General features: G+C 32.9%; 4 protein-coding genes and 1 non-coding gene across 6 annotated transcripts in view; 1 reads left to right on the top strand and 4 right to left on the bottom strand.

Moving 5' to 3' along the window:
* Positions 1-505: 505 nt before the first annotated feature.
* On the bottom strand, positions 506-1,401 carry LOC148175145 (pheromone-binding protein-related protein 6-like). Its single transcript, XM_088037094.1, has 7 exons — positions 1,294-1,401; positions 1,165-1,243; positions 1,070-1,116; positions 979-1,014; positions 820-925; positions 696-760; positions 506-639 (listed from the first exon to the last, which is right to left on the bottom strand). Exons 1-7 carry the CDS (start codon positions 1,354-1,356, stop codon positions 622-624), a joined length of 414 nt encoding a protein of 137 aa, XP_087893220.1. The 5' UTR covers positions 1,357-1,401; the 3' UTR covers positions 506-621.
* An 885-nt stretch (positions 1,402-2,286) lies between these two features.
* LOC148175144 (photoreceptor-specific nuclear receptor-like) lies at positions 2,287-11,581 on the bottom strand. 2 transcript variants are annotated; one of them, XM_088036264.1, is made up of 6 exons: positions 11,519-11,581; positions 4,436-4,566; positions 4,260-4,375; positions 3,243-3,491; positions 2,794-3,195; positions 2,287-2,745 (listed from the first exon to the last, which is right to left on the bottom strand). In XM_088036264.1, the coding sequence occupies exons 2-6, from the start codon at positions 4,564-4,566 to the stop codon at positions 2,345-2,347; spliced, it is 1,299 nt and encodes a 432-aa protein (XP_087892390.1). In that variant the 5' UTR covers positions 11,519-11,581; the 3' UTR covers positions 2,287-2,344. The 2 variants fall into 2 exon arrangements, with proteins under 2 accessions (XP_087892390.1, XP_087892389.1); XM_088036263.1 differs by having other exon boundaries at positions 4,260-4,566.
* Positions 11,582-13,215: 1,634 nt separating this feature from the next.
* Positions 13,216-15,641, bottom strand: LOC148175143 (polypeptide N-acetylgalactosaminyltransferase 35A-like). The gene is made up of 7 exons (XM_088035807.1): positions 15,254-15,641; positions 15,068-15,206; positions 14,724-15,021; positions 14,316-14,678; positions 14,118-14,270; positions 13,596-14,072; positions 13,216-13,551 (listed from the first exon to the last, which is right to left on the bottom strand). Exons 1-7 carry the CDS (start codon positions 15,525-15,527, stop codon positions 13,423-13,425), a joined length of 1,833 nt encoding a protein of 610 aa, XP_087891933.1. The 5' UTR covers positions 15,528-15,641; the 3' UTR covers positions 13,216-13,422.
* Positions 15,642-21,208: 5,567 nt separating this feature from the next.
* LOC148175142 (U4 spliceosomal RNA) lies at positions 21,209-21,349 on the bottom strand. Its single transcript, XR_015770220.1, has one exon. It is a non-coding gene; the product is annotated as a U4 spliceosomal RNA (small nuclear RNA).
* A 2,008-nt stretch (positions 21,350-23,357) lies between these two features.
* Positions 23,358-25,427, top strand: part of SNF4Agamma (SNF4/AMP-activated protein kinase gamma subunit) — a 45,136-nt gene continuing 43,066 nt past the window's right edge. The window contains exon 1 of the mRNA XM_088037203.1: positions 23,358-23,737. The gene's annotated coding sequence lies outside the window, so the exon portion shown is untranslated. The remainder of the gene's footprint in view (positions 23,738-25,427) is intronic.

Below are 25,427 nucleotides of genomic sequence, written 5' to 3'. Positions count from 1 at the left end.
GTTTTATTACAAATTTACAAAAATTAAATTTAAAATTATAGTAATAGATAGCATGTTGCTACTAATTTTAACAAAATAGAATAACCGAGAAATGTACAATTGTTATTGAAACTGGCAATAATAATTTTCGTACTTTGGAAATGGAAAAACTTCGTTCTATATTTCACTAGCCATTACTGGAATTATTATTGAATAAACAATAGTATTATTTGCACGAAGGTTGACATTAAAAAAATGCAATTCCACAGTTCAAAAAATGAGTTTGCATTGATTAAAAAAAATTCAGATTGACTCTTTATATTACTAATGATATGTTATAGCAATATTCTATCACATTGCCCTCAACTCAAGTGGATACAAAACGATAATAAGTTAAGTGAGAACAAAACCATAAAAATTTGATTAATGTTATAAGTTATAACGTAGAATTTAGCAGAAGTTTATTTAAAATTTATTTAATTTTTTATTATTGTTCTTAAAGTTTTACAATTTATCACCCAGACCATATTTTTGATAGTTTTATTCAAAAATCTTACAATTAATTAGTACATTTCATTTTATTGTAAGAAATACTAATAATTCTAAGTATTTTAATTTTTCACATTCTTCAGTAATTCCGCCTTACGTAAGGACCCAGTTCTGAAAATCATAACACAATCATTTATTGACTCAAACAAATTTAAAAATGTACTCACTTCAGGTTCGGCTTGATTCATGCAGTGGAAAAAATTGTAAGATTTTTCGCATTTTCCATCTCCAACTGGAAAATCAACCACAGGTTTATCTAATGACAAGAAAATTGCTCTCATAACAAATTACCTGCTTTTTTCCCACAATTGTCTAAATATGGAAGCGTAACGTCTTTGATGGACTCGTGAATATTCTTTCTTATAAAATCGTACTGGACAACTTCATTTTCGTCCATCTAAAAATCACACCAAGAGTAAAAATTTATTGAATATTATGAGATCAACAAACCCATTTAAAGGAGCTGATGAGACATTTGAGGTAACACTGAAACAAAGAAAAGGTTAGCACTTATCTAATGTATTTTAGAATTACAGTTTACCTGCAACTCTGGCGTCTTCTTCTGAAGATCGAAGGTCTTGAAAATTTCTAAAAGAAAAATGTTACAAATTTGAATAAAATAGAATAAAGCCAAACCTTCTGTTAATGATTCTTTCTCAATGCAACTAGTATGTAGCTGCTGTACCTGTTTCTGCAGGTCTTCTGGATATTTAACCTGCGATTTTTTTAGTAGTATTATTATACCCAAAAAAATATTTTACTTACTCGTGCTGCCCAGACAGCAGTGTAGAGGAGAACTACTAATAAGATTACACCTTTTTGAATCATTTTTGAGTTTTGTTTGTTTTCTCAAATGAATTTCGCATTTTATACTGTTATTCCCATTATCCCCACTAACCATCACACCAATGAAGATAATTTAATAGTTTTGTGTCGTGCAAACTAATTGGCTAAAGTCGAGGAAAAAATAACACGAATGGACATATTTATTAAGAACTCGTGAGCTTGACGTAAGTGGTTCAGGTGTAAAGTAAGAACTCGTCACAAAAAATTATAATATTACATAACATTAAATTTGATTGACAATAATCCATTTATGAAGGACTTGGACTTGAAGTATCTACGACAAAATCACATTTTTTGTAGAAATATAGTAACCAAAATTTCAAACGGAAATTGTTCATGAGCACAAGGAAAACGTGTTAAAAACAGTGCCAAAAAATTAATGTCATTGACAATATGAACACCTTGTTCAAATTTAGATAAAATCAGCTAACCTGTAGACTAATTAAATAAAATTGTTGTTAAACAATAAACAATTCAACAGAAATAACATTTTTTTTAAGTTTTTGTTAAGGCATCTACTGTTTTTATCATTTAATTTTTATTAAAAAAATGTAATTTCATGATTTACTCAGAAAAACATTTTAAAGCACTCAGTATACAATAAATTAAAAATTGTTTACTTGGAACATTCCCGTAATTATTTAATTACAGCTAAAAATATAAAAGTGAATCATCATCTTTTGCATTAAGCAAAACGAGCTCATCCTTTTAGCAATTTATGTTGTTATATCTTACATAATCTTCGTTTTTCTATAAAATATTCATCTAATCTCTCTAAGCATACACACAATTACAATCAAATGATTTTAATAAAAATTTCCACAACATCACATCAGCACGTGGTTGTTCTTTGACTATTCTTGTGTCCTTAGCTCAATAAACTTCCTCATTAATAACTTTAATTGTCCCATTAAAATCAAAGAAAAACGATAATTACATTCAGTTATATTTTTGTACTAATTAATACAAATCAATGTGTCGTCTTCGCCAAATCTGTCAATAATCGATCTATTGCAACATCCCCCACAGTTTGTCGAAAAATAAGTTCTTCCAGTCCTCTTCTTGTGACGGCTTGAACAGCCGGCAGAGTCAATAAAAGTTTACCAAACCTGCCTTTATGCGAACTTTGGCGCTGACTGCAGTATTCATGCAACATGACATGCGTTTGGTCTTGTAACAATTCAACATGACTAGGTTCACAAAGACCACGGCTTTCTGATTTAAACAACACCAAAGCTTTAAGACAAGCATGTTCAGTGTGGTCGACCCTTAACAGAGTTAATCTCGTGATTATTTCTCTTAGACGCCTGGCGTCCTCTTCTAAAGCTCCGTGTCTTGAAGTTGGGGCTATAGCGTTAGAAACCAATAGAGCTGTAACGACGGATTAAGATTTTTATTTCTTTAAATTACAACAAGTACCTTCATCAACTGGGAACGCCCATTGTGCGGCTGTTAGGACAAAAAGTTCGCTCCAACTTTCTTCGAGTAGAATCGACTGATCACGATAAGAGAGCTGTAAAAATGACGGAATACTTCTTGCCCATTTAATGGCTAGAAACAGGAGTTTCGCAGCCGACTCGTAGACATTCTCAGCCGGAAATAAGTTCAGACAGGGGATATCCAGAGGTCGAAGGGTCGGTTTACAAGGTTCATTCATTAAAGGCAACTCTAGACTAGGTTTATTGTCTTCGGAGCTCTCTTCTAAAGATTTATCCCTATCTCTTGCTGCTTCTTCAGAACTCGTTACTTCATCGTCTTTCAGAGAAGTTCTACTCGTAAGATTCATCATACTCGGATGCGGCATCACCTTACTGTAAAACCCTAAAAACCAATTTGTTTAACCTGTAACTAAAAAGACGTGTATTTACCAAGAGCTCCAGGTACCAGTCCTGTTGGTTTCGGAAAACTCCCCAACATCCCTGGATAAATATAATTCTGATGAAAATAATGACTAGCAACTGACGACGCTCCACTTATTGAACTGTCTAAAACTGGAGGATGAAGCGGAAGAGTCGAGAAAACTGAAGTGTGAAGTCCCCGCAACCTGTTACCGAAACTTAGGGGATACTGATGCAAAGTTGATTGTGTGGTTCGGGGTGCTCTTTCATGCTGTACTGCTGCAAGTTTTTTTGTTTATTTAATAATCAAGATCCATCGAGGGTGGAAAAATGAATAGATGCATCAATTATTGGTGGTTGGAGTGTTAACTAAATGGATCGAGGGAATCGCAGGGTGAAATAAATATTGACCCCCGTGCTAATAGAGACATGAGGGGTTCCAATTTATTTTGTTTGAGTTGATAGCAGAAAAATATCTCAAGTGTAAAGTTATCGCTTTTAGTTTATGGAGAAAATGGTTTCATTTTTCATGAAGTGACAAAACCAGCGCATCCACCATATTGACAATATAATGAATGAATTGAAATCTTCAGAAATTAAAAAAAAAGCCTTTGACAACAAAATGACAATGAAATTAAATAGACAATGAGAAAAGTTTAAAATTTGGGAATAAACTAAAATCGTTTGCAGGCAGTTTTTTTACATTATATTTTGAGGCCTATTAGTGCTAAAGTCAGAAAAAGCCAAGGTAAACGTGTCTGTTTGAAGGCATGGGAACAACCACCTGCACTTTGTAACCAAACACGTTGTCCCATTGTCATGTCATGGTCGGAATGGGCTTGTAGAACCCCCGGTAATGATGATTACACAAGGGAGTTGTTGAATATTTTATATCCTGACTTCTGGCTTTACCGCTCCGGGGGTTTATCGGCCACGATTTACTTAATTACTATCTAAATGCCGCATTTTCCTCTTCAGCACGATACGTCGATAAAACGCCAACAATAATTTTCACGTGATAAGAACTTTAAATATTAAATTGCATACCGTCTCTCTTCATGTTGACTTGCAGACACTTCTTGAAGCGACAAGCTTGACATTGGTTTCTTCGGGTGACATCCACGATGCATCTGCCGTTTTCTTTGCAAACGTATTCTAAATTGCTGTAGAAGGAGATGGTGGTTTTATTATTAGAGATTTGATAGGGAATGTGGGAAGCATACCGTCGTATGCTCCGTTTGAAAAATCCTCTGCAGCCGTCGCAACTTGCCACTCCGTAGTGTTTCCCGGAGGCTTTGTCGCCGCAAACTCGACAGAGGGATTCGTTTTTGCTGTTGGAGATGCTGTCGTCCATCTGAAAAACCAGAGAATTAATTTTTTTTATTAAACTTCAAATTAGGTACTCCGTAATTTGTAGATTTTGAGGTCTAATAATAATACGTTTCCATATTTATTATTGTTCTAAAAGTCTATGATAAAACCCTTTTTTTAACTTTTAAACAATAGAATTTTTAATCCAAATCTGCGAAAAGTGAGGTCAATTCTTCCATTTTGAGCTATTTAAATTGAATTTTTGTGCGCGATTATTGAAATTCAGAAAGATATAATTTTGGATTCTCATAGATTTTGACTAGTTCTTTCGATTGATTTACTTTTATTGAAATTTAATCAATCGAAAGAACTCCTTAGTCAAAACTTCTGAAAATTCAAAATTATGTCTTTCTGAAACTGGAACTTAATATATTTTTTTTAAATTTGACTGCAGTTTCTAAAATTCTAATTTTAAATATCTGTCGAGCGAGAAACCTTAAATACATTTTGTATACCTACCTACAACATTGAACTTAAATTTTTAACTAAAATGATTCCAAAATAAGTTCAAAATAAGTTCACATTTTGCATTTTGCATTTTTGAGATTTTTCGGAATGAAAACGAGATCGAAACTTTTTAAATTTAGTGTCAGTGGAAAGATGGATTCATAACATTGCGCAACAGTACTTTTTTTCTAAAAATGCAAAAAAGGTTTTTCTGGATGTGTTCTGATAACGAAACAGTAATCGGTTTTTTAAGATCAGCTTTTCGAAAAAATAGCAACTTTAATGTCAAATTTCAGGTTAAACCAGCTGTAAAAAAATACTGTATTTCTAAAGTTTTTTTTTTGAAAAAGTCCTCAAATTCATTCAAAATCGATGTTACTTTACAAACATTGCCATTAAATGTTAGAACAACATCGCTTAGAAGATTGCAGTGACAATTGTCGAAAACGCAAAAATTGGTCTCAAAAAACATGTAAAATTTTATAATTCAAGACTAAACAGCGGGAAGAGATCGATGAAAATCGTAAATTTACACTTAAATTGATTAAATTGGACAGTCTGACTTTTGATTTTTTTTCTTGTTGCCAAAATCGCTTCTTCAAAATTTTGATAAACCATTGAAAATAAAAAAAAACTAGATCTGATATGATAAATCTGTCGACGGATTCTTACACAATAAGGTCTAAATTATGAAGGACCGTTGAGACTTCTTCAGTTAAAATAGAAAAGTTTAATTTTGTTGGACTGTGAATCTGTAAAACTACAAAATTGCATATTCGGATAAACAAAGCAAAATTTTAAGCGAAAAACAAAAATTTAATTATTGCTATAACAATGTTATCGTTACCTTTTATAAAATCGAAAATTGTTTAATTTTAATATTAATCCAAGAATCAATTTCAAATTTTAAAAACAATAATATCAGTAATTTTATGATGAAATTTAACAGTAGCTATATTAAGATGTAATGCGTAGATTAAAGTATAAATAAGTTACCTTGTCGATTTTGATGTACAAAAAATAATAAAAAAGTTGAAATCGATCAAAATATGAGCACGTTTGATTAGAACCAATTACACCTAATTATCCACAATTAAACTCAAACTTTGAAATCCATAAATAATTCATTAAGTGCGTAGCAAATTTGAATGAAATCAATGCCAAATAAATAAGTGACCGGCCCACCCAAAATAGGTCACAAATTTTGCGTAAATTTCAATATAAATAATTATCATTAAATTGTATTGACCGTCGGGGTTGACTGTCTATTTTAGTATTCATACAATGGCGGTGGTCAGACCACATGAATTTTTGATGTCTGTCTTCCACTACAAGCTTATTTTTAATGCGTCGGGCCGCCATTATTCCGCTTGCAATGGCCAGTTACCGTCGATCTCGATGCTTTACCATCATTTTGAATTCTTAATGTGAGAACGCGTCCACCTGTCCGACACAATTTAAATTCTGATTTCAAAACAAGCATTAAGTAACACCGACTAAAATAATATTCTCATATATTAGTTATTTTAAGAAATTTTAGCGTACTGAAAAATGGACACAAAAAAATTATTTATTATTAACACGTGGATGCAGTAATAAATATACTTCGGACAGAACATTTATTAACAAAAGCTGTATGAATTTTTAATGAATTGAGGTGGTTACTATGTACGAATATATCTACATTGGGGTTGAAGTCAACTTTAACACCTGTGCGTTCTCGTGGCATGACCCTCCGGTTTTATTCCGGACCACTAATTATATAATGTAAGTACAAATTAGACAATATGTTACCTATGCCAGATTGCTTCTGGTAGCCACGAACCATTCAACCCCAAAAGAGTCACTTTTATGAATCAATGCGAGGAAGAAGAAAGTATACAATACCCACTGAATGCAACAAAGACACATGTTAGTTGTCAAATGGTAACATATGAGAGCTAGGGGACTTAATAACAGGGTGTGAATGTTTTGATATCAGCATAATGCACGGTTTTATATCTCAAGTAGAAATCATTTATCAAGTTCGCCCTTTACGATGTTCAAACTTTTTAACGTGAATTTAATACGTGAAGAAGTTGGACACACATGACGATGGAAATGTGTTTTTAATGTCATCATGGAGAGCCACGTAAGATTATATTAATAATAAATCGAATTATTTAAAAAAAAAAACTCAAATTAGAAACCTTGTAATAAAAGACTTTAGTTACATATTTATTGAATATTCAGTATTATATTATAACTATAACTACACATGGTAGATGTGACCTACATGTAATATGAATACATACTTCTTATTATAGATGCATAAAATATTCTCTAATTTGTAAGAACTTCAAAGTCACGATGAAATAATTATTTTTTCATGTTGTCAGTTCAATCCTCTTATTGATTGATTTCATTCATAACGGATTATCAAAGACAAATTTAAATTTATAATCGTGATCTCGAGGGTGAAAAAAATTGCCACTCATCTCATAGGTGCGCGGTTTTTTGCCAGCTGCTGCTTCTGGGGTGCATAAACTTAATAGAGATATGTGCTTCAAATAATTGCAGAAAACTAAAAATTACAAAACCTCCGGCTTTTAGCAGTTTTAGCATCTTGTTTCAATTATATTTAGCTTTTAAGAATACCTAATTATGGCAAATTAACGTTACAAAATAATTTCTTCTACAGGGTCCGCCAACACTAGTGTCCCGGCCCAAAATCGCTATTAATTATGAAGCCATAAAAATATTTTTTTTGTACATGAAGAGGAAACGAAGCGCTACAAACTGATGTGATCAGTTTTACTCTTGTGTTAATCATATGTGAAATAAACGCAAAAAACTACGGTCTTGTTCGATTTTTCACCAAAAGGATGAAAATGACATTAAAATGTGAATTAAAAAATGTAGTACCCAGATATTAAATGATTCTAAAAAATCGTTTCAACTCCCTTATAAGATTTATGATCTGGCTTCCAAGCCGCAAACTGGTACCTAGGAGATTACCATGGGCCTAATAACAAACAGTCGGTCTGTCCGATGGCAGATCCAGCCCATTGTGGGTAAAAATATTACCCATCATTAATCGCTTAGTAGGGACTAGTTTGCGGTGAAGAATCAATTGTTGTAAACCTGTCTAAATTTTAAGAATTATTTAATATCTCGGTACCAGATATTTTAATTCAAATTTTAATATCATTTTCATCCTTTGGACGAAAAATGGGACAAGATAGGTTGACTTTTCCACTCTTTTCTCCATTTTGATTTTTGAAAAACGTAGTTTTTTGCGTTTATTTCACATATGGTTAACACAAGATTAAAACTGATCACATTAGTTTGTAGCGTTCCGTTTCCTCTTCATGTACAAAAAAAAAAAAAATTATAGCTTCATAATTAATAGCGATTTTGGGCCGGGACACTAGTAGAAGGGACTGGAATGGGACAACTGGTTTGAAACACTAAAAGATAAGTGTCCCCGTCATAAGCCACCGTGAAAAACTGGACTGCAGAATTAAAAAGAGATAAAACAGAGGTAAAAGGTGTACACTTCTGAGCACGACTTAATTTTGGACAACCGTCGAACTAGACTATAAAACAAATAGCAGAGACATTCGACATCTCATATAAACACCTTTTTTAGATGTGCATCATCAATTATTAGGTATGAGAAAATCATCTGTAAAATGAATTCCTAAATGCCTGAATGCGGATCAAAAACGACTCAGAGTAACAACCTCCAAAGAGATTTGCAACTATTTTGAGGAAAATTCATTTAACTCTTTTAATTAAATTTTAACTATGGATTATTCTAATCTGACTAAAGATCAGTCTAAAGCGTTGAACCGCAAAAAATCTTCTTGTCCAAAAATTTGCTGAAAAAGTTTTCGCAGCGATTTTTTAGGATAATTATAGCAGATTACTTGGAACCTGGTAGAACTATGACAGGAGCATATTGTATGCCTCAATAATTACTGATAAAACTTCGAAAAAAATAATTAAAAACACCGCGGCAAAATTCAAAAAAACGTGGATCTTTTATTTATTTCTATTTTGGTCCCAAAATTTTCTCTGCCACTTGAGTTTTCAGTTTCCTTAATTTTGAAGGATTTCATTGCAAAAGAATTTGCTTCAAGCATTTTTCTTAATGTATGCGAACACTACACATTCAAAGACAAAAATTTTTACTCATAATTTTGTTTTTGCTCTCTGCACTGACTTAAAGTTAAATTAAATTACACCAACTATTACACGAAATTTTAAGTTTTCTAACATTGGAAGCAAAAAAACGAAGTAGTTGGTCTTCGATTTGTGTGTTTTTTGTAATGCACGGATAATCGAATCACGGATAATTGAGCAAATACTTTTGCACGGATAATTTGCAGAACGGATAATCCGCACACAAATAATCGAGGTTCTACTGTATTTTTATTTAGTTGTTTAAAAAAAAATTCTAAAATTTGTCGTACTTTACAATTTTATATCTAACTGGCTACGGGTCATTTTTTAATAATATTTTTGACTCCTTTTTTTAGAAATCCCAAATAAATTTTAACGTATTTTTAGAAAATTGACTCCATATTTGGAATCGGCACTATAATATTTATTAGAAACGCTATTTGTTTGTTTACTCTTTTCGCACAAAATTATCTTCATTCATAGTTATTAGAACCAACATTTTTTAAACTTATAAATTTAACTAAATACATTGAAATTAAATTCTTAGTCAAAAATTCAATATTTAAATAAAGATTTTGCAAGTTTTTTTTTAGATCAATAAATAGTTTTAAATAAAAATGTGCAGAGATTTAATCAATACAAAAATGAAACTGTTTTTTATAAATTTTGGGGTTTTTGTAAATATTTTTTTATGTTTTTATTTTTTTCTTACGATTTGAAGTGTCTTAAAGATCAAAATAAATAAAACAATGTTAGAGAACTAAAAGTTCCGAGACTGTAAATTTTGAAGACAATATGTACAGTATGTCCCCGGATTGAGTTCACAAGAGGGAAAAAAACTTTATTTTTCATTTTACAGAAAAATGACAAAGGAATAATATTTTTTGCTTAATTTAAAATAAATAAATCTTTAATTAAAACTTTAATATTATCAAGCTGTGTTCTGGAAATCGAAAAAAACAAAAAATAACAAAGAACTTTTTATTTTAATTTAGCAAAAAATGTCAAAGGAATGAAATTTGTTTCTTAACTCAAACCAATTTCTACTATTTGATTGGCCCATTACCTGTTTTAGCACATAGTTCAATTCTAACTCGTAATTTTTTCGACTGTTTCGATTTTTCTCAATTATTGTTAAGGATGCAATTGCATTTTTTTCCAATTTTTTAATACTTATACATTATTAGGAAAATTTTTCTTTAATCTTTAACGCACTATTTGATTTTGTGAATCCACAGCCTGCTATTATTTGAATACGATTACAAAATTTAATAAATAAAAATAATGAAAAAATTAATTTTAAGAGTACAAACTAATAATTTTGAAATTTTAATCGCAGATTTATCTGTTTTGAAATAAGCAAAAAATGTTATTCCTTTGTCATTTTTTTGTAAAATGAAAAATAAACTTTTTTTCCCTCTTGTGAACTTAATCCGGGGACATACTGTATATTTATAAATTAATAAATTAGATTTTCTCACATACCTTACTACAAAGCATCTAAATAGAATGTTTCTAAATGTTTAATTTTGTAAAATAAGATAAAATTAAGAAACATAAAAATTCGTTTATAAGGGCCGTAAAATCACAAAAGTCAAGATTTAAGAATCCAAAACTTAAAGATTTTAATTAAATATGTTAGAAAAATAAGCCTAATTCCTATAATTTTGTTGAAAAATGGTGGATGCGCCGCGCCGCTGTATTTATTATTTTTCTAAAAAATTAAAATTCATACTTTCGTTTACGTTTAATTTTTGTACATATTATTCGTAAACCAACAAAAAAATGAGTGATTCTAACTTTTAAAATCTACTTATTTTTTTAGTTTATAGTTTAGTTTAATAAAAAATACATCTACAACTACAATGCATATTTTTCATTAATCGTCAAAAAGTTACTTTAAAAAAAACTATCAAACTAACAAATAAAAAACTCTAATAGAAAAAATAAGAAATAATTAGGTAGAAATTAAATTAAAATTGGAAGCACTTTTTAGATCATTTATATGACCTTAAAAATAAAATTGTAATAATAATTATTATTCAATTAATGTCCAAATTTAATGTAAAATGCAAACTAATTAGTTTTAATACGTGTTTAATGCCAAAAATTAAAATTAAATGCTTGATCCTAGTATTGTTATAATATTAAATTTACATTTACATTACATACAGTACGAATAAAAACTTCCAGACAAATCAACCTTAATAAATAATGACCTCTGCATCAATAAAAGTAGCAAAGCAGGAAGCGATCATCCGATCAATTTTCCATCATTTTTTCATAAACAAACAAACAACTAAAAAGCATCTAACACTTACATTTTCCGCCACTGTCAGAAAATTCTTCCACACAATCACATCCGACCCTTCTGAAGTCGACTTTCACAGTAGCTATTTTCTTTTCAGCCGCCACATGCAGTAAAATACCGACCACAAAACAACCTGAACTTACAACCCGCCTCCGGATCCCAGAGGGTTAAAAGGCCGACGATCAGTGGTAGCTGGGTCGAGTTGAAAATGTTTCATTGGCGCTCGTAATGAGAGTGCTTACTTGTGATTGGTTGTGTCCTGGCTTTGTTCACCCTTTCGACCTGTCACTGAACATTGCTTTTTTTACGTCTTGTGACAACACGAAGCTGTAGTTATGATATATATTATAGATAAGCTTGGAAAGCTCAACTTTTATTATTGATGGGTGTAATTTGTCATTATTGAGTTATATGGCGGCTCTTTCATAATGGAGCTTTAGGAATTATTTAGATCGGTTGGCTAATGATGTGACTGTAAAGGCACAAATGACAACAAATTTAATGGGGTTCTAACAAAACGCCTCAAGCTTGTCATCTTTTATTCACCATAAAACACATTATAAAATAATCTCAAAAAAATCCGATTTTTTCAGTTTAGTTAAAAGTTTTAAGTTTTTTGCAACTAGACCTTAAATTTTTTATCTGAAGATTGTTTAAAATTAAAGAACAAATATTTTTTCTTAGCGCATCCACCATTTTTTCATTTTTATAAATTCTGTGCTCACGTTAGTTTTAGTTTTTTTTAGGTTTTAAAAATCCTTTGTCTTTTCTTTTCCTCTCGAAACACTTTAAGTGATCTTGCACTTAACTGAGACCGTGCTATCTCAACACGTCAAATGCCAGAACCCTCAAGTTATTGCTCTCTATGTCATCAATGGAGACTCAGTGCCAATATAGTCTATACACGTAACACAAAAGTGTCCACAAACATGTTCCAGGACGTGTCAGTTTCAGTTTTACTGTTTTTGATGCTCTCAGCTCTTAAAAAACTCATCTATTCGTCCCTAAACCCAAACAATAAAAACTACTCGTATAAGAAAATAATAACGACTAATAATCAAAATTATATTTCGAAACTATGCTGGTTTCAACATTTCTCGCAGTGAAGGGCGACAACGAGCTGTGAGATTCGGAAGAGTGTCAGGGTGCCTTTAAAGGGAACACGTGGCGCCGTTCACATACCGAGTGGATGTCAACACTTTACCGCTATTATGTTAAACGTGGAAACCTTTTATCGGAAATCAATTAAAAGCAATTCGTGGTCGCGGTTTCGCGCCCAAGATCAGAACAGATAAGAAGAACAAGAGTGTGGGGAAAGACAGCTGAAAATTAACGATTTTGAAAGAGAGAGAGGCGAACGGTGGAAGTGACTCAAACACACATTAACATTTGGAGTAAATAATTATTGTAGTAAAAATATTTAAGCCTAATAAAAAGTACGACAAAAACTTGTTATTGAATTTGACACTCCTGCAGGTTTTATCAGTCTCTAATTAAAAATCTTCAAACTATGAGAGTCAGTTTTATAGGTCATTAGTTATTCCTAGATCATTTAAACTTTAAAGTAAATGAGTAATGTTTTTTTTTTGTTAAAAGCATTGAAAACAATAAAGCACACGGCAAACCATATGCAACCAACAAAACAGTTTGCGCAACTATTGATTATTTTTTCATATTCGAGCTATGGACGAAAAATTTTAAAGCAACTCAACACAAATAGATTTATTTAACATTTTATAAAAAAATACAATTAACCAACATACAAATATCAGCCCAATTTAATACTAATTTCTTTTACAAACCCCCAACAAAAAATTAATAAAAAATACACAACAAATGAGATTTAAGATTTTAACCTAATTGGAGTTCATGAAGTTACATCAGTCTTGATTTGGAAGATTGCTTGTATGTAGTTCATCTTACAATATCCCAAGAAATTGGACCTGGATCTGTACATAATCGCATCGTTACAAGCGCGTCAAGTTTATTCTTCTTTGCCCCCAAGCAAGTACCCGCGGCAATGTTATAAATCGCCGATTGATTCTAAAACTGAAAATGAAATCTTGCTACAGAAATGATCCTCTCACCTCTCCTTTATGTTTCCACTCTTGATCGCCTCCCATTTCATGGCACTTGTACAAAATCGGATGGGGTTTGCTTGCTTGTAAACAAAGAAGTTGTCCCAAAACGAGCTCGTTCTTATCAGTTTCGTACCACAACTGGTTCTTCGTCCGAACGCACGTTTTTAGAACCAACCCACTTCCTTTGGTTTTTACGTCTTTAGCTGCTTGAATGCAAAGAGAAGTGTTGGACAATCTAATTTGATACTGATCCACGTAGTTTCGTTTTCTAGAATGCCATGGTTGGAATTTGTCACTTTCTAGAGCTGACCACTTCTTTTTCAAGCGCTCTTCATTGTCAGTGGGCAACGTTAATTCAGGATAGACATTTTTTAGGTACCAATCAAAGTCGTGACATTTTAGATCTTTTCGTAATTGAATTCGGGAAGATATGTCGCCGTAGTTAATAGATTTGGCGTCGATACGATGATTTAAAAAGTACTCCTAAAATAAAAACTATAGAGAAAGATTTAGGAGAACGCCAAATACTTTGTAGGAGTCCATCCAGACGTTGGCTACTCTAAGCGAATTGTGCAGCATCGTGTCTTGCCCGTCTGGAGAACCATATGGGCGCCTCTGTCTGAAGATGTGACCGACTCTACTGCAGGGAAGCAGTTCCAAGCGGCCTCCACACATCCAGATCTAAGAATTGTTTTTAAAAAATGAAACCTAGAGGTTTATACTTACCCTGAAAGAAATTTCCAAATTTTCCCCACCCCAAATGTTCATCCCAGCGTCATATTCACCCAGTTCTGTAAAGTACTTCTTGTTCATTGCAAACAGCCCCCCTGCCATTGTTGGTGACTTTATTGGTTTTATAAAGTCAGTTTTATTAGTTAAAGTGCCTTTAGGTAAATTTTCCCACTTAAAATGTAAGCCCCAATTGAAGCCGCCCCTTACTAAAGGACTAGCAGAATAAGCAAAAGTGTCAGGATTGATGATGTCAATCACTGGCATAACTACATTGGTGTAGTTTTCTTTTATTCTATCCAGTAGTGGTTCTACCCAGCCTACATTTACTTCAATATGGCTGTCTAAGAAGACGATCACCTGTGAAAAAAAAGATTATTTGTTATCAGAAAAAAGGAGGCTTACATCGCCTTCACTTCTTCTAGCTCCAAAGAGTCTGGCTCTAATCAGACCTTCTCTTCTTTCAGTTTTGAACAGTTTGACTTTTTTCCCAAAATTTGTCTTAATGTAGGAAGAGAGATCTTCATGTAGATTCTCAATATCACTGTAGTCATCTACTAGTAAGACTTCTTTAAGGAGAGATTCTGGTGTCCTATCAAGAATTGAGTGCACAGTTCTTAACAAGGTGTGATAGTGTTCATTATAGAAGCAAATTATGATGGAAGCTGTAGGTAAATCAGAAGAATAACTGACTTTTCTACATCTAAAACCAAACAGTTAATATCATAACTATACTAGAAAGACATTACAGTTGATTCCTTGTGTCTGGAACTTCTCTATGGTAACTCAACTGATCACTTATCAAGACATTATAAGCATGTTTCTTGTAGCCCTCCTCCTTTTTTCTTTGATCTGCCATAGTTTTAACAAGACCAAGTTCATCAAGCTCTTAAAAAAACAATTAACAAACTCTAAAGCTCTGATCATATTCTTACCACTAATGTTAAACTGCTTGTAAACAGGCTGTAAAGCCTCAATTAACTTGTTACTATTACCAGCGTATTTCTTTCTCATTCTGTTGTATTTCGCGGGTTTCACATCTTCTTCTATAAGATTATTATAAGCAACAAAGCTCTTAGACGAAGGCATTGGCACTAGGATAGCTTTAGGTTCATAGTACGTTAATTTAATATACAAATATGAAGAGATTATCCAAGTTACAGAAGCAAAGCAAATTCCGTAGAGGAAAGACTTGTTGATACTGACCATTGTGCGTTTGAAAAGTTTACAATTAAAAAAATTAGAAATAATTTGAAAAGTGTTTTGTTGACTTTAAGTTTGACATTCGAGCTCTAACCTAACTTATTGACAGTTAACGTTTTGGTAACCAGTGCTGCCAAATTGCCGAGAAGAAAAAAACTAGAGCTTAAAGCTCCCGGGAATATTTAAAAAAGCTCTGTGGTAGCTAAAATACACAGAAAGTTGATATACTTTTTGATTATTTTAGCAGAAAAAATTTAATAACATATTTTGTTTTTTTGTATTGTTGGTGGTTCTAAATTAAAAAAAAAACATAAACAAAGTCTTATTGTGACTTAATTAAATTAGTGCCTCAAGTAGGTAAACAGAATATTTTTCTTGCTGATTAGCACTTTTTTTGCTAATTGTTTCAGCTCTTTTGTTGTTTAGGAAATCCAATAATGTATCAAACTGCTTTCTGAGTGGAAATATACACATACATTTTTTTTTAATTAATTTACCATCCAATTAACGCAGCAGCTCAAGACATTGAAAAACGCAAATTGTAAACAGCGCAGTTCAAAATTTTCCACAAGTTAATACAAGTGTGGTAAAAATAAATGTAAGAACGCAGAAAACAGACCACCAAAAACTGTTTTAAGCAAATAAAACAGAAAAAAAAGTGTCAATGACTAAGTATCCTGCATCCGATAAAATGTGGTAGTATTTATAGAAATAAAGAAATAAATTAGTTCAAGGGCGGATTTAAAAAAATAGAGATGAAGCAATTTATTGCAGCAACATGAAATTTTTATACGGCGAATATCATCACAACTAAAAACATGTCTAAAAATATTTATGATAGTTGAACAAAATGTTGAACGGAAAAGTAAATCGTTTCGATTATCACATGACGTCTATAAATAGAATCCTCTGAGTGGAGCTCTTGTTTTAATGCAGCAAAATTAGTTTAGTTTCAGCTGGAAAGTGTAATTTCAGTGCAACTCGTGTGGTTGTTGCGGTATCCAAAACCGTGCTAGCACAGAACCGCATCTCTTCAATCAATTTCAGGAAAATTTCAGCCAGTAGTCCTGCTGGCGACGGGTTAGTTACATGACCTAGAAAGTGAGGCGCCACCACTGCGTTTAATCCTGAATATTTGCAGAACAGTTGACTTTCAGCAGCGGTCGCTGAAAAATAACAAATTTCAGTGCAAGTAACCGGTGTGTGCTCTTAATGTCCACGTGTATTGATTTTTCAGTTGTTAAAACCGCATCGCGCCATAACCTACGTTTTACGTAATGTCCGGGGACCCTCCGCTGGGTTTTCAGGAAAACGGAAATCGCGAATTTTCAGCGGGATAAATGGTGACTTAATGAACATTTTAGAATCTCTGGACAGACACACTAAACGAAATCCTAAATTCAGATGTAGTCACCGGCGAAATCTCCACTTTCGTACAGTTAACAAATTCCGCAAATAAAATTGTTTGTTTTATCCGTTCCGGCTCAAGTTTACGCTAATTCGGGTACAATCTCCTGGTACTTTGAATCGATAAGTTGCATTCTTAGTCGCGATTTCAAATAAAATTAGTGCCGCGGTACGTGCATGGTTTCGAGATGCCTACTTTTGTGCTTCCAGAAAATGTCTTTTTTGTGAATTTTTGTTTGTGATTATGGCTTAAAATCTGCCAAAACGTCGTCACACAAGACTTCGTGGCGCCGCCAGCCACGACAAGGTAACTTTTTTCAGTTTATTTCTCTAAATCCGAAGATTTTTCACTTTGCTGACGTTTACACGTGTCGGTGATATTTTTAGCCCGTAAACAGCGACGATTCTTATTGGAATTTCTTGTAAATTACAAAATCAATATTTGGTTTTATCCAATTAACCAAGGCAAGGTACCTGGATACTACTTAATTTTTTATGTATCTCATTCTGGGAGTAATCAAATATTTAAGAACTGCTACATCTCCACGAAACCGTAAATATTTTAATAAAGCTAAAAGAAAACTCAGTTTATTTAAAAAACTTGCAAATTGAATCATAATAAGAAACGAAATTACAAGAAAGCCAACTGTTGAAATATGAATGGTGCTAATTAAAAAGTTACATTAGACCTACTACCATTTACTGAAAGACGTCTAGAAGTTTATTTTTCCTATTCACAGTAATTGAACGTGGGGACTATGGAATTGATTTCTAGATTTCCTAAAAGAATCATATCGCATTGGCGGATATTAAATTTTTGATGAAAGTTGTTTGTTTTGGCCTCTATTTTCTAAAGAACGTTTTGTTTGAAAGAGACTTTAAAGGCGCTTTTACGGTACTTATAAACACTTGTCAACTAAAATAAGCATGTTAAATTTATTTTTAGGCGAGTTTTTGCCGTAAAACAAAATTCACGACTGTTAGAAATATTTGTATTAGGAGTCATTTTTATATTTTCTCAAGAACTAATATAAATATAAAAAAAATCGTTTTTATGATTTGGAATAAGAATACATAAAGTCCGTTTTTTTATTAAAAAACCACCAACACCGCACTCTCCCACCACTTTACAACCGGCAACGTGGTCGATGGTGACTTTTTGGTGATAAAATCAAATAGGTTAGCTGCCTAATTGACAATTTGATTACACAAAACGGCCTTTCAGGCTGTGCCGAGTCTTTTCACTATTAAATCATTTGATTTGCAATCCAACAGGCTGTAAAAGAAACGTTTTTAACGGAAACACTGCCTAATTTTCAGAAATGTAAAAAATTTGATAACTATTTTCTCACCAAAAATCTCCCTAGGCAACGTTGCCAGTTGTAATGCAGGGGAAAATTGCGGTGTTGGTGGTTTTTTTAAAAAAAAAACGGATTTTATTAAAATCAGTGGTCAATTAAATATTAATTTTCTTTGTCTTTAAAACGTTTTCGATGAATCTTTAGATGACTTTACTTGTGTCCAACTTAAAAAAAAGTGCAGCTAATAGACCAGGTGAAAAATTACAATTTTTTTAAATGGATAGATAAACAACGGCCAGAATAAATTAGAAATCGTTTTTGTTTTTACCGATGAGGATCACATCTCTGTACAGAAATCGTATTGTTTTCATTTCTGGAGTAAAGACGAACAAACACAATTATTTTCGGGTCTAGTGAATTACGATTTACAGGATAAGTGACAAAGATTCTTCTCAACAATTGCATTAGAACTTTTAATAAAAAAGATCATGCATGGTTGTCACGATTGCTCCAATAGAAATTGGCATTTGTACATTTTGACATAAAATCTGCTGTGTATTTATAAAAAATGCATTCATTCACAGATCTTCAGAATGTGTGGCATTGAGTGAATATGAAACCTGAACGGGCTGTTTCTCTATAATTTAGCGCTTACCTTACGTCAAATTGTCTCATAAACACTACGATCTCACTTGAGTCGAATTGAATTTTTGTCAAAGGGCCAAAACTTATCAGATCATTCCTAATCAAAGCAATTAATTCTAATCATTAAACTGATTTTACCACAAACCGAAGAGCAATAAATATTTGCTATGAGTCAAAATTGCGTTTCTAATTGTCTAGGGAAAAATAGAAAATGACTAACATTTGTCCAAAAATTAACTTTACATATGACTTCTGTCACATGTCCAAACTAAATTAAATCCAGGTGTTCACACAAACAGCATTATTAATAGACGAATCTCGGCTGTTGAGTGCCAATATCCAAATCTGACATTTTAGAAAAATGATTCAAAAAGTGGTGTAATTAGCCAATTTTTTGTTTCAGCAAAAGGGAGTTCGACTCCCGCACGCCGCTTCAATGTAACGGTTGTCTCTGGGGCCCCTCCCGTTGTCGTGGAGGGGTCAACAGGGTCAGTGTCGCCTGTCCCAAGGCACCGAGCTCAACCTTTTGCAAGCATCCCTGAAGATCACGCTTTGGATGATACCTCACCTAATACAACTCTATTAGCCCAAACTCTTGGTACTGGAAGTAGATGCGCCTCGCCTGCTCCTTCTTGGGATTTTAGTCTAGAAGATAGCGATTCAGTAAGTACAAGAACTAGGTGAAATCATGTATTATATCTGCGATCAATAAAGGAGCTCCAGACACGTTTTCGAGTCCTAAACGAGGTTTTATGGGGTTTTTATTGCTTGAGGGCTTTAACCAATAATCTTTTTCTAGTGGACGTCAGTTTATAGATTCACGGTCGCATTAAGAATTATAATTTAATGCGTTTGGCTGTTTCGTTTAGTTTTCATGGTGTCATAATTCATAGTAATTTAATTATGATAACTCTTATCATTTGCAGAGACAGAGCGTGATTGGAGATACATAAAATTCCATGATTACGTGAAATATTATTGCTTTTTTTAATTACACTCGTGATAGGGTGTGTTTATGCAGATATAGCGTGTTTATAAAGTAGCGTGTGATCATTTCAAAAAGTTAGGCGGCTCATGATTGTCCGTAAATTGGGTAGTACTGAAAAAAATGAAAATCGAAGTCAGGTCATATAAACGTCAGTTATATCAATAGTTTATTGTTTATTCAGTGTCACCAACGTCTGCTTATGCACGGTAGGTTTACAGTTTTTGTATCAGTCGCAAAAACAGCAGAATTGAATGTGGAGACAATTCTTGTCCCTACGCACGTCTCTGACGTAGGGATGTCGAAAAAGTATCGATTTATCGATATTTTTAAGTCGATACATCGATATTTTTAGACGATATATTTTGATCCGATGTATCGATATATCGATACAAAATATCCAATATCGAAAATCATATAAAAATAGTTATTTGTGTACCAAGGCCAAAAAGAAGGCGAGGGCAAAATGGCACTTTTTGGTCGTGATACACACAAGATTTTTTAGGCGACATCATTAAATTTATAAGTTAATTAATTTTTATTTATGATTTATTGATTTAATCATTTATAACAACTGAATAATTGTAAATATTTATGAATCCTTCAGAAAACTTCATATTTTCTTTATTTACATTTGCCGTTTCGACATGTGCAGCTTCATAGTTTGTATGAATTAGGTTTGATGTGGTTTTTGATGTTGTTGCAGCAGGACTGCTAGACATGTTCATTTTCAATAATTCAACACGTCTTTGTTGCACTTTACAGCAGTTTGTCGATTTGATTTTACCCAAATAATTATAAAATTGGGGGTAATGTCGGTATCTTGATGTAATATGCAAAACTATGGATAGATGGCGCTACCATAGGTCGGCCAAAAATGTTTGCGGCCAGAAAAGACTTACTTTTAGGCCGCTTTTGAGGCCTAAAAATTCCAGTTTCAGTTTAATCATTAAGCTAGATTGAATTAAATACATTATTTTTTTAAACACCCAAATTGATTCTTGAGATATCGGGGACGATATTGATATTTTTATAAATATCGATATATATTTAATTTAATTAAAAATATATTCGTATAAAAAATGTTATACAATCCTCGTGCGCGAAGCTTGTTCGTGCATTCGCGTAAATAAGACACTCGCTCCTTTCAGTCGCTCGTGCTTTAAATAAACGCTCATGCACGAACATAAGCTTCGCGCACTAGTATTGTAAATAACTATTTTGTTCACTTTCGACATCCCTACTCTGACGCTTTTAATGGCGAAATACGCACATGATGGATCTCCAACATTCAAAAGTGAAAGTTGGAGTGGTCCAAAGACGAATTTTTACTTTTGATTGAATTATAGCCCCCGTAGAGGCTGCCAAAAATTGCCTTAGCGCACGGTATTTCACGTGCACATGGCGGGGTATTGGTTAAAGTTTTCAACTAGCAATAATCGCACCTCGGATAAACCTCATCGGTTACGATACTGCCACTGCGCAAAGCTGACGAGCTTTTCCCGCAGTTGCAGGATATACAGAGTTCGGTAGATAAGCACACGGAACTTCTAACAACTACCGCCGTCTAGGGACAAATTCTTTTACTAGTTTTAAATGAGGGTGGAAAATGCAAAAAGTGGAGCATTTCCGTTTTTTACTAGTTAAATAAAACTGCATTATTACTGTCTGACTACTTTATGGACACAATCTTATAAAACCCACACTAAACTTTTTATTCGCTTTAAAAATAAACTGACATCTATTATGTTTTACTGTTGAAATATTACAGAATGAAAGGAGGGTGTGGTGTAAATGTAATAAAGGGTTTATTGCTGCGAGATGATTGTTGTGTCTTGCAGTTGTGTAAGAAGGAAAATTATAGTCTGTTATTAGCATAAGTGACCCACTTAAGAGATAATTATTTTATAGATCGCACACTGTAAGGGACAGCAAAGTTTTTCACCATACATAAACATTGGATATTGATGAAACTCTTTCATCCAATTAAATCATCTCGCCCATAATTGTTTTGCAAACATTTTCATGTTTATTCACATTGCAAATAACCCATTTTTTTATTCGTGATAATTAAAAGGTATAGAAATAGAGTGATCAAATTAATAAAGGTTAATTGGCCATTTCTATTTCTATTAAAAAAAACTTTTATTTGAATATACCAACTAAATGCGTTCCTTATAGGCAACCATTTATACATATCCAGATTTAATTTTATTTTCAATAATTCTAAGCAATACGAAATAAGTCGATAATTAAAATTTTTAAATGAAAGAACCATTGGAATCGCCACGTTATATCTATTCTTAATACTCTGCTAATTAAATACAGGCTATAACAACTAATTGTATATCATTAAATAGCTGGGACCACCCCAATAAATTCTTGAATTGAAACAGTTTTTATTTTACATTAATAACGTGTTAAAAATAAGAAAATAATGAAAACTAATACTCCAAGGAGATTAATGTTTCCATAGAAATGTGTAAGCCGTTATGAACTTTCACGTAATTTGAATAACTTTAAAAATCAGTAAGTTTGTTAATTTTTAAACATCAAATTATTTAATATGGGAGTTTGTTTTTAGCAATATGTAATAGAGACAATTTAACGTCATTTTAAAATAACTTGAATGGCCAGATATTTATTCAATTGACTACTTAAGTGGCATTTTCAAACACTCAGAATCATAACTCTCATAATTTTTTTCAAACCTGTTTTTTGAGGTTTAGGGTGTATATTAGCAATGTAATAAATTATTCTTAGTTGTAAAAAAAATATTCAAATAACACATTTGGAAGTTCATCATGTGAAGATATCTGGGGCTACTAAAATGCAATGGAAACAAGATGTTGCGATTCCAGTGCCTATTTCGATCACAATTTTTTACGGATCAAGGTTTTATTGGACAGGTTTTATGACTTTCGATAAATATACAAATTTATTACTAGCGTTCATGTGTTGTTTTTATAAATAAAAACCACACCGTAAAAATATGGTAGTGCTACATGTTATGACTTATATTTTTAGCATTTTTCGTTACCAAGTTATTTCTAGAAAATGTTATGTGTAACTTGAATTTTTTTATTAATGAAAATACAAAAGGGGCCAAAATAAGCGAGACAGTTGGCAAAACTGCCGACTTTTAATATTTTGTACGTTACTTTAACCTTCTTATTAGAAAGAAAAATAATGAAAGTCAAGTATAATAATCAAAAAATAAATAGGCACTTAAAAAGCTTTTAGTTTTTTTGTTGATAATTGCCACTCGTGAAAAACCTCACTGAAACCGCGAAAAAGTATTTCGCAAAACTGTATTTTGGTAAGTGCGGTGACCCCGCGCCTTCACGTGGCTCTCGCCTCTATTATTGGTTTGTTTACGAACATCGAACATCTGTAAAATTCCGCCAGCGCATTCGCGCTTCCATGAACTTGGTAACATTTCATTTTTCGGTTGGCAACAATCAGCTGAGCGCGCCGCCCGCGTCATCAGCTGGTATTAACAAATGACTCTCGTTTTCTCGCGACCAGCGATGACTGCGTTTACTTATTTCTGTTAGTCACCGGTTTGCCTTATGAGCGTGAACTGCATTTGTGTTTGGCGAAATGATGTTTTACACGTGTTTTGGCGCTCTCCATCGGCTACGTTTGTGCGATTTTTCCACTTTGTTCGTTTTCGGTTAGAGTAAACAAAGTGCATTAGGTGGCTTTTCGACATACTTCATTTGTTTTAAGTACTACTGTTTTTACTAGTGTAGTGTGCTTTTTTGTGCGTGAAGTTGGGTTTTGCTTTTTTCTTCTTAAATTCAAAGAAAATTCTAATTTCATGGTTTGGAAAATCTATTTTGCACTCGTCGGATTCGCTACTTATTGCCAATAAGGTAAATTTTCGGACCTCTAGATTGCGGTGAACTCATAAACCTGTCAGAACTTTGACGTTGATGACAGTTGTGGTTAGGAATGACATAACACCTTCTAATAAATGACACTTCAAAAATAAAAATAGAGCGCTAATTAGTTCTATGGTAAAAGCATACAAGAATTCAAACAATTTTTTTCAGATAATTTTCATAAAACCTCATTTTCTTATCTGTCAAAACCCGGCACCCAACTTAAGATAGTCGCTATCATATCCTGTTTTTTGAAGGTCACGTGCGAAAGAATAGCAATTAGAGAAAATTCATGAATAAATCATTGTCAGTGGCGTAACAGCGATTTTTACGCTTCTTGGTCATGTACCGGCAGTAACAAATAAGTTACCAAATAATTTTTGTACATTTTTAATTATGGAATTCCACGTGACTAGTACAGCTTTGACCGCAAATTTTGATTAGTTACAGTGGCGTAACGAAAAAATGTCACCGAAATCGGGGCATAAACAACATAGCTTCGAAAATTTATAATGATTAATTATGGTAATAATTAGGGCATCAATGCTCATAAATTTTCAAGAAATTGTTGCTTGGAAACAACAAAACAACACTGCGCGTCTCGCACCGATCGCTATTTGCTTGGAATTTTGTTGTCACATTTCTGAAATTGTTAGTGTTGTTAAGATAGCTATAGGTGTGTTTAATGTCATTAGTAAATTCGTTGGCTGTTAAGTAATGTGCTAAAGATAGCCAACTGGAGAAATCTAGATCTAGACACTTTGTCTGGGGACTGTCTGCAGGAAAGGTTCTGGAGAAATCTCCTCAAAGACCAGTATTACTGAGACAGTTTTTTGAATTTCGAATGAAATGCATGAACACAACTTTGCGTCACCTATTTGAAATCGGACAAGTTTGCTACATTGTAAATACAGAAGTTGACAACATTTTGGGGTGTTTTCTATGCATTTGTGGCGCCAGGTGCAAAGAACACATCTGGTGCTGTGAATATACAGTCTGCCCCAAAGTTCTTATTGAATTTCTGATCGGGGAAAGCTAGAGGGGTTACTAACTCTCAAAAATGACAAAAATGACTTTCCCTGATTTCCTAATTATTTTCTTTGATTTTCTTGTGATTTCGTCTGACTTCCCCTGATTTTCTAGTGATATCTTTTGATTTTCTATTGATTTCCCCTGATGCCCTAATGATTTTCTAAATATTCCCAAAGAGTGATACACCAATTTTCCAGGGAGGTTAACCCCTCCTTATTATAAAGGAACTCAGAAAATTGGCTTGCTAAAAGTCAAAAAATTATTGTTGATGCACTAAAAATGTTGTCATTTTTTAAAAACTGACATTCTCAGGCGCATGATAAATTTAGAAGAGAAGAAGTAAAATTGAATAATATTACGAAAATTATGGATTTGCAAGTTTGCTCTTATTGATCTCGACTTTGTTTAAGTTTCGAGTCTTTAAATTATGCTAAATACACAACCTACCTTCCATTAATCTTCTTTATTGCGGTTTCTTTTACAAAATCAATTCCTTTCTCTTAGGATTAACTCAAATTGGAGACACAAAGCAGAAGCTTTCGATAAACTTCAATGAATTCATCTTCAAGCCCCAACTTTGAAAGCATGCGGGCACCAATGTGTTAATAAATTTATTAGTCTCGACAAGACTGGACAACCAGAAGAAAGC

Source organism: Gnatocerus cornutus, chromosome 5, assembly GCF_029298725.1.
Source record: "Gnatocerus cornutus isolate USDA-ARS CGAHR chromosome 5, icGnaCorn1.1, whole genome shotgun sequence".
Taxonomy (NCBI): Eukaryota; Metazoa; Arthropoda; class Insecta; order Coleoptera; family Tenebrionidae; genus Gnatocerus; species Gnatocerus cornutus.
The sequence above is the reverse complement of the archived record's forward strand: the minus strand, read 5'-3'. Positions and strand labels throughout refer to the sequence as shown.